At 54.1% G+C, this 8,863-nt stretch overlaps 1 protein-coding gene across 2 annotated transcripts; it reads right to left on the bottom strand.

The window, feature by feature from the left end:
• Nucleotides 1-1,580: 1,580 nt before the first annotated feature.
• Nucleotides 1,581-8,152, bottom strand: LOC144306328 (tubulin beta-4B chain-like). Of its 2 annotated transcripts, XM_077885772.1 has the most exons (4): nucleotides 7,413-8,152; nucleotides 5,643-5,751; nucleotides 5,185-5,295; nucleotides 1,581-3,864 (listed from the first exon to the last, which is right to left on the bottom strand). In XM_077885772.1, exons 1-4 carry the CDS (start codon nucleotides 7,416-7,418, stop codon nucleotides 3,818-3,820), a joined length of 273 nt encoding a protein of 90 aa, XP_077741898.1. In that variant the 5' UTR covers nucleotides 7,419-8,152; the 3' UTR covers nucleotides 1,581-3,817. The 2 variants fall into 2 exon arrangements, with proteins under 2 accessions (XP_077741898.1, XP_077741897.1); XM_077885771.1 differs by lacking the exon at nucleotides 7,413-8,152 and having other exon boundaries at nucleotides 5,643-5,856.
• Between the last annotated feature and the right edge of the window lie 711 nt (nucleotides 8,153-8,863).

The following is an 8,863-nucleotide window of genomic DNA, read 5'->3' as shown; positions in this document are numbered from 1 at the left end:
GCACTGTTTCCCGCAGTGGCTGCTCCAATTTACATTCCCACCAACAATGCACAGAGGTTCCTTTTTCTTCACATCTTTGCCAACGTTTGTAATTTCTGGCCTTTCTGATTTGTGCCATTCTGACAGGTGTGAGGTGATCTCTCACTGTGGTTTTGATTGGCGTTTCTTTGATGATGCGTGAGGTTGAGCATCTTTTCACGTGTCTGATGGCCATCTGGATGTCTTCTTTGGAGAAATGTCTAATCTAGTCCTCTGTCCGTATTTTAATTGGATTGTTTAGTTTTTGGCAGTGAGTTGTATAAGTTCTTTATATGCTGTGGATATTAACCCCTTATCAGATATGTCATTTGCAAATATCTTCTCCCTTTCAGTAGTTTGTCTTTTGTTATTTCCTTCACTGCGCAGAACCTATTTATTTATTTATTTATTTATTTATTTATTTATTTGTCACAGAGAGAGAGAGAGAGAGAGAGAGAGGCAGAGACACAGGCAGAGGGAGAAGCAGGCTCCATGCACCGGGAGCCTGACGTGGGATTCGATCCCGGGTCTCCAGGATCACACCCTGGGCCAAAGGCAGGCGCTAAACCGCTGCGCCACCCAGGGATCCCAATTTGATGTACTCCCAATAGTTTATTTTTGCTTTGTTTTCCTTGCCTTAGGAGACATTTCTAGAAAATTTTTCTATGGCCAGTGTCAGAGAAGTTACTGCGTGTGCCCTCTTTATAGTTTCAGGTCTAACATTTAGGTCTTTGATCTATTTTGAGTTTATTTTTGTGTATGCTAATAGGCAGTGGTCAGGTCTATTCTTTTACAGTTTTCCAAGCACCATGTATTGAAGAGACTGTCTTTTTTCCACTGTATTTTTTTTTAAGATTTTACTTGTTTATTCATGAGAGACACAGAGAGAGAGGTAGAGACACAGGCAGAGGGAGAAGCAGGCTCCCTGTGGAGAGCCCGATGTGGGACTCGATCCCAGGACCTGGGGTCATGACCTGAGCCGAAGGGAGGCCCTCAACCACTGAGCCACCCAGGTGCCCCTCCCTAGTATGTTCTTGTAATCAGTTATTCCTTATGCCTAGTTGTCATGTAGTACAAAAATAGTAATAGGCAGCATTTCAAATATGTGGTAGATTAAGTCTGTTAAATTTCACTGTACCAAATTTTGTTGAACACTCAGAGTGTGATGCCTGTGTAACGTGCTAGCAATATTCTTTTGTTTTTCATGATTACAAGGAATATTTGCTACTTCCACTCTTTTAATCTTACCAGCAAGGCCAATTTTACCCATTTTACTATTTTACCACTATGAGCATAGCACTGACTAGTTTTCAAGACCTAAGAAATTATTTCAGATCAGTGGTGGTGGGGGAGAGGGGATAAAACTTGAAAATATGAGTATGAAAACAAGAAAACTGCAATAATAAAACTAATAAATGTTTAATTACATGTCCACCAAACATGTCAATTAGTCAAATGCAACTTAACTTTTATATCATAACATAAATTACAAGTAGTGTAAACATTTTACAAAACAGGTTATTTTCTGGATACAAAGAAATAATTAGATGTTTTTTCATAACTATAAAAAAAGGAGATTAAAGAAGATGGAGACAGATATGTTGGGAAAGGCATTCTCTGAAAGAGATTCATCAGAGCTGTGAATGTTGAGAGAGGAAAGGGAGGGGCATATTGTGGGCGAAAGGATCTTGGTGAAAATGAAGAGGAGGTGTGGTCGTGGACCAGGAATTTCCTCTCAGTGGCCGACAGGGGACACACTGGCCAAGGACAGCTTGGTGGGTGTGGTATGTTGGGGGAAGAAGGGAGGCTAAAGCCGTTGGGAGAACTGGAGGATAGAGAAGCAATGTATAACCAGAAATTTCTAGGTACTGGGCGTTTCAAAGTCAAATTTTTGTTAACTCAGGGAATACTGTGCTGATTCACAGGTGACTTTTAAGGGTGCAATTAGTGAGGCATCTGGGTCCCATTGAGATGCCGATACTGATAGAGGAGAAATGAGGCTGAAAATAGGGCACAGATTGAGAGTCTCCACAGTGAGGAGAGCCCACTACAGGCTGAGGAAGAGGCCCAGCAAACCAGGAGCTGAGTCAACCAATGAATAGTCAAGTCTCACTAGATATTGATGCCGGGACCAGAACCTGCTGCCCAATCTTAAACTGGAGCTGAAAGGAAGTGAGGGAGAAGCAAGACAAGGAAAGAAGGAAGTACATGTGAGAGGAAAGTTAGAATGGGCCGTTGACCCTGCGCAGCTGTCTCAAAACACCGTATGCTGCTACTCTGAGCCCAGCCCAAGATAGACGTTTCCACTGTAGCCACCTGCAGTTGCAAATTTAACTTACTGAGTTGGAACTAGTTCTTTTTTTTTTTTTTTTTTTAATTTATGATAGTCACACAGAGAGTGAGAGAGAGAGGGAGGCAGAGACACAGGCAGAGGGAGGAGCAGGCTCCATGCACTGGGAGCCCGATGTGGGATTCGATCCCAGGTCTCCAGGATCGCGCCCTGGGCCAAAGGCAGGCGCCAAACCACTGCGCCACCCAGGGATCCCGGAACTAGTTCTAAGTAGAACTGTTAAGAGCGGTTGAGTTTCTCTTTTGACTCTTTTTCCCACCTCTTGCTACTCCTTCCCAAATTTGAGCACATGGGCTCCATCCCCTTATGAAACTCTGTACCAAGGATACAGCTTAATACCAATCAGTTAAGGTCCTATATTGACGAGTATATTAACTGCTCCAAGAATATTCACATAGATTCTTCGACTTCAGTGGTCAAAAGGGACCTCAAAATCGTATTTTCTAAAATTAAAAGATACTCCAAAATTCATCTGTCTTGGTCGCCTCTTGCAGAATTCCCAACAGGAAGTCACATAGCCTATCCTCGAACACCTCCCTTAATGGGATGCTCACAGCAGCATCAACTGTTGCGCTGTTGTGTGACAAGTACTTTCCGTATGTTATGACGTTTAATCCCGACAATAACCCTCTGAGGTAGGTGCCATTATAATCATTTTCTGGAAAAAGGAGCTAAGGCTCAGAGAGATTGAATGCTTGCCCAAGGCCATACAGCTAGTAAGTAGAAACACCGCTTATTCTGTGACCATAGGTTCAGAGGTTGGAACCAGTTTCAAAGCCCATTCCCATTCCCCCAAACCGTCCACTGGGGGAAGCAGAATTCTGACACAGCCCCCAGAGCCACCTGGCCCTGGTGTGTACATACCTTTTTCCCACTGTTCAAACACTAACCTAAGGGATTTTGCAGATGTAAGTAAGATTCCAAGTCGACTTTCAAATAGGGAAATTGTGTGGGTGGGCCGCCCCTAATCACATGAGCCCATTTAAAGCAGAGAATTTGTTCTGGCTGAGGGCAGAAAAGGATATCAGAATTTCAAAGCAGGGGCACCTGGGTGGTTCAGTGGTTGAGCTTCTGCCTTTGGCTCAGGGGTCCCATGATCGAGTCCCGCAATGGGCTCCCTGGGAGGATCCCGCTTCTCTCTCTGCTTATCTCTGCCTCTCTCTCTCTCTCTCTCTCATGATAAATTAATATACTCTTAAAAAAAAAAAAAAGAATTTCAAAGGAGTAGAGACCCTCTCCCGCTGGCCTTGGAGGAGCCTGCCACCATGCTGTGGAGGGCCCTGTGGCAGGGAAAGGCCGGCAGCCCCGGGGAGCGAAGAAAGGCCTCTGGTCAACAGCCTGCAAGCAAACAGGAACCTCGGACCCATGAGCGTGAGGAACCGGATTCCACCGACCACCCTTGGGCCATGGAAGAGGGCCCTGGGCTCCAGATGGAGAAGCTCAGGATGGTCAGTTCAGCACGTGGGTGGAAGACCCACGACTCTCGACCCCAGAACCTGTAAGACAATTGTGATGCTTGAAGCCACGGAGTTTGTGGTAACTTGTGACCTAGCAATAAAAAACTATGGCTTCTCTTCTTTGGGGAGTGTCATAGGTCAGACCGCCAGAAGCTAACCTGAGACAACGCTTTGGGTGACATTAACCCCAGGAAGCAGCAGGAGGGCAGTAGGGGCCTGAGCCAGGAAACGGAAGCCCCCAGGCCGCACCGGGGCGGCCACAGGGCTCCAGGCTGGGGGACCTGTAAGGGGCGAGGTGGACCATCACCCGAGAGGTCCCCCCGAGAGCCGGGGGGCTCACCTATTCAGCCTGTCCTTCTCTGCAGTCCTCCTTCCAAAAGGTGTCAGGGGCAGAACATGCGGTAGGGAGTCTGGGAAGAGCCAGTGTCACAGGAATGTGGGCAGGTGCCAACAGCACCTTCAACCAAGACATTCCTTAGAAAGCTCCTTCATAGCCACTGACCCGCGTCATTTGGCCACCCGCCCGGGCTCGGCTCCTTAGCTAACGGTGTCTGTCCTCTCCATACTTTTCAGATGCCCCTAGTTTCCATCCTCCTGAAGTGCTGGTTCCGTCCCTTCCTGGGCTCCCTCCCGCCAGGCCCATGGGACAGGATTTGGAGTCAAGGACTAGTTCGACTGTCTTGATGGTGAGCTGAGACTGCAGCCCTGACCGCGTGGCTTCTGGGCGGCCTCGTCGTACCGGTGACTCACCCGAGGCCGCCTGGTTGTCTGTGGGGCTGCTGAGAACTGTGTCACCCTTCCTGTTCCTCTACTGTTAGTATCGGGATTGCAGGGAAGGACACTGCACCTCTGGGTGAGCCTGGGCACCCTGAGGGGCCAGGAAAGGCACCACGTCTCTGACCGTTGGTGCAGGTCACGATTTCAGTATTTGACATATTTACAGCAGATGCAATAAACAGGCAGGAGCAAGGGCACAGTATGATCCGAGGAGACGGGCCCTAAGCAGCTGCCTCCACTTCTGGGCATAACCTGTGCCCCTGGCCTTTGGCCTCCTGAAGTGGCTGCCCGCTGGCCCTGGGCTGCGATGCTACCAGAAGCCCACCGACTCCTGTGGGGACGCTGGTCCCGCTCTGTGTTCTTGACCCGTCCCAGGCCGCTGCGCGCTGGGAGGGCTCTAGAGGCCGCCTTGGGCCCACACTGTCCCCGGAGCTGCCCGGAGAGGGGCCGGGGGCTCAGGCCGGGACCCAGGCCTCTGTGGACCCCCAGTCTTCACCTGGCAGGCGACGCTAAGAATCGGGACTTGCCCGGCATTGAGGAAGGAGACTCCTGGAGCCCGTTGCCCTGACCGTGACTACGTACCGAACACGAAGTTGTCGGGCCTGAAGATCTGGCCAAAGGGCCCGGACCGGACCGAGTCCATGGAGCCCGGCTCCAGATCCACCAGGATGGCCCGAGGCACGTATTTGTTACCTGCGGGGAACAGAGCCGGACTTAGACTGGCGGGGGGCACAGGGATCACAGCCCGGGCTGTGCTCCATGCGCCTCTCACAGCAGCATCATTAGAGAAAATTCTAGCACCAGAGACAAAAGGCAGCGAACAGAGCTGTCTCTCTGCCTTAGAAGAGGAGCCAGCGGCGGCTGCTTAGTCATGGCCAACATGCAGGAGTCAGGGGGGCTGCGCCGGTCATTTTTAGCAGCCGACACTTTAAATGCATGCAAGCAGCCTCTCTGTGCCGGGGCCACCGGCTGTCCCTAGGACACTGCGTCCGCCCCAGCGTGCAAAGCAGGGGGACTGGGCAGAAAGCATGGCTCATCACCTGCAGCTTCATTGTAGTACACGTTGATTCTCTCCAGCTGCAAGTCGCTGTCTCCATGGTAACTGCCAGTGGGGTCGATCCCGTGCTCGTCACTGATGACCTCCCAAAACTGGGGAAAGACACACAGGTCAGGGAGGGGGCTGGCACCCTGGATGCCAGTGAGGAGGGCGGCCCCTGGGTCCCCTCCCTGTCCTTGGAGCAGGGGCCCCATGGGGGCGGGGGGGGGGCTAGAGCTGCACCCGTGTGCTGCGGGGGCTGCCGCAGGGGGGCTCGTCGGGGCGCAGGGCGGCGGCCCCTCCCCCAGGCTGCCAGGGGCACTGCCCCGGGAGGGGGGGCGCGGCGGAGGCCCCGGCAGGGAGAGCCCCGGATGCTGGGGAGGCGGGCGCCCCCGGCAGGGCTGAAGGTCACAGCCGCCCCTGATGGGCAGGGAGGCCTGCGGAGACCCCGCCCCGCCACTGCCTCGGGGATGCGTGCTCCTGCTCGGGGTGCAAACCCCACCGAGCCCTGTAGGCAGCAGCCCGACCTCGGACAGCAGCGGGCGGGTCGCCCTGTACCCGCGGGGGGGGGGGGGGGGGGGAGGGGGAGAGGGGACAGGGGAGGGTGCCGGGGTGAGGAGGGAGGGGGTAGAGGGCAGGGGGCGGGAGGAGTGGTAGCTCCGCTGGGGGGGAGAAGGGAAGGGGAGAAGAAGGGAGGCGGAGGGAGGAGAGGAGAGGGGGAGCGGCAGCCCTGCGGGGGCGGTGTCAGAGGAAGGGGGTGGGGGGGAGAGAGCAGGGGAGGGGGGAGGGGAGAAGGGGCGGGGGGAGCGGCAGCCCCGCGGGGGCCGGTTGGGGGGAGGGAAGGGGGGAAGAAGGGAGGGGGAGGGGGGAGAGGAGGGGGAGCGGCAGCCCTGCGGGACCGTGTCAGAGGAAGGTGGTGGGGGGGAGAGAGCAGGGGAGGGGGAGGGGGAGAGGCGGCGGGGGGTGGGGGGAGCGGCAGCCCCGAGGGGGCCCTGTTGTGGGAGAGGGTAGGGGGCAGGGGTGAGGAGGGAGGGGCGGGATGAACGGCAGCCCTACAGGGTGGGGGAGGAGGGGGGACGGGGAGGGGGAAGGAGGGGGTAGCGGCAGCCTTGGGGGGGCTAGTATCAGGGGAGAGGGGGAGGGGGAGGGGAGGGGGCAGGGGTGAGGAGGGCGGGGCGGAGCAGCAGCCCTACAGGGTGGGGGGGAAGGGCGAAAGGGGAGAGGGAAGGGGGCAGGAGGGGGGCGGGAGGAGAGGCAGCACGGGGGGGGGGGGGGGGGGGGCGGGGGGGGGCGGTGGCCCAGCCGCCTGTGAACGTGCAGGGTTGGGGGGAGGCGGGGGCAGGGGGGCGCCAGGGCCTGGGAGAGCCGAGGCCTCGCCCCCCCCCCTCCCCCACAGGCAGCGCCAGCCACAGCGGGGCTGGGCTCTGCGGCGTCCTGGTAGGGCAAAGCCGTGGGGTTCCGGTCTGAGAAGTGGCAGGTGTCAGTCACCCATCAGAACAGGCTCTTCTTTTACAGGCCGAGGCGGGCGGACCAGCAGGGACTGGGCAGGGACGGAGCTGGTGGGAGCAGGTGCAGAATCAGGTGGCCCAGCCGCAGCGTTGCCTCCTGGTCAGCAGGTTCTCAGACTGGACTGGTGAGGGGGGCAGTGCTCCCCTAGGCGCTTGTTTAAGCTCGGTGCAAGCCAAAATATGGGCTGTGGGCCGAGGAAAACCTGCCTACAGTTGGGTGAAGCAAAGGAGAGGGGGGAGTGGGCATCTGTGATCGCCTGGTCCACCTCCATGGTTTCTTAGGTACAGTGTGTGAACGCTGTGGGGTCGGAGTAACAGTCATCCTGAGGTTGGTGTTGGTTGGGCCGCAGGGGTGGGCTGCCTTCCATGTTCTCACTGGCTCTGAAGGACCCACTGTTACCATCGGCTGGGCGGGCCCCAGACTGACAAGTGTTGGAGGGTCTTCAAGATCAGGGGTGTCATAAGAGGCATACTTAGGAATATACTAAAAAGAATAACCATCAAGGGTTAAATGAGGCAGTAAAACCAGAATTTGAAGCTTGAGGGGAGTAGTTGAGCCGCCTCTGAGATGTTAGGCTTGAAGCATCCTTCGTGGCAGAATGGAGATGACAGTGGCAACCTGATGGATTTCCTGGTTCGCACTGGATATTTCTGGGGGGGCGGGCAGAGACATTTATGGGAGCTCAGGCACAGTGGTTACTTCTGAACCCTGCCCAGGTGCCCCTTCGGGAAGCCAGAATCATGTCCAATGCCAGACAACTGTTGAGGTCTATTCACTGGACTTTCCTATAGTTCTGTGGTGTTGGTGTCTTTGGTAACAGTGTCTATAGTTACGCTCTTTTCCAGAAGCAGAACATAGAAAATGTAGGAGTTCTGGCACACTTGCCGAGGGGCCCACATAGCTGCAGCTCCAGGTGCGGAGATTGTCCACGTGCAATCTGCTGTAGCAGTCAAGCCTTCTGAGAGTCCTCCAAACTCCGAGCCCCTTGTTCTAGGGCCTCTTGATAACCTGGCAAAGAAGGAAAGGAAAGCCTGTCAGGGGCTGGGGTTCCACATCCAGGCTTATAGGTGTAACATGCTTTTGAAAACCTTTTGGATCAAAAAGGCGCTGGAAAAAATGAAATCAGAGAGGAGAATATAGCTATGGTGATAAAAGCAGGCAGTCTGGCTAAAGATTTGCTATGGGCTAATAAGATTAGCTCAATAAAAAATAAAGAAATAAAAATTAAAAAAAAGATTAGCTCAATAATTTGATCTATCCCAACTATAGACTTTTTTTTTTCCATACTGCTCTCTCTGGTAGACAATGTAGACCCACCCAAAGCTTGCACCCCTCTTTTAGAACACGTCCCAAATCTAGGATGTCTGAATTTCCTGCCCAAACTGCTCTAGCTCATGTCTAGTGTGTGTATAAGTCTTTCTCCCTGAGTGTCCTGGAGGGCAGGCCATGCCTGCAGTATGTGCCTCTAGAACCACGTGGAAAATGCATGTGAAGATGGGGGGATAGAGTTGGGATGTGTGGTCTGGGACACCCACAAACATGCACATGAGGCACAATAAAAACTGAACACTGAAGCTCAGAGGAGCTTCCCTGGTCGGTGACACTCCCTGCACATTTCACACATCAATGCAGTGAAAGTAACAGGTCTTGACTCCACGGGAGGACAACAGGAACTGTCTACATAGCCCTCCCGACTCGGCCCCGGGTACTCTTCCT

This window comes from Canis aureus, chromosome 37, assembly GCF_053574225.1.
Source record: "Canis aureus isolate CA01 chromosome 37, VMU_Caureus_v.1.0, whole genome shotgun sequence".
NCBI lineage: Eukaryota > Metazoa > Chordata > Mammalia > Carnivora > Canidae > Canis > Canis aureus.
This window is presented reverse-complemented; position numbering and strand designations above follow the sequence as displayed.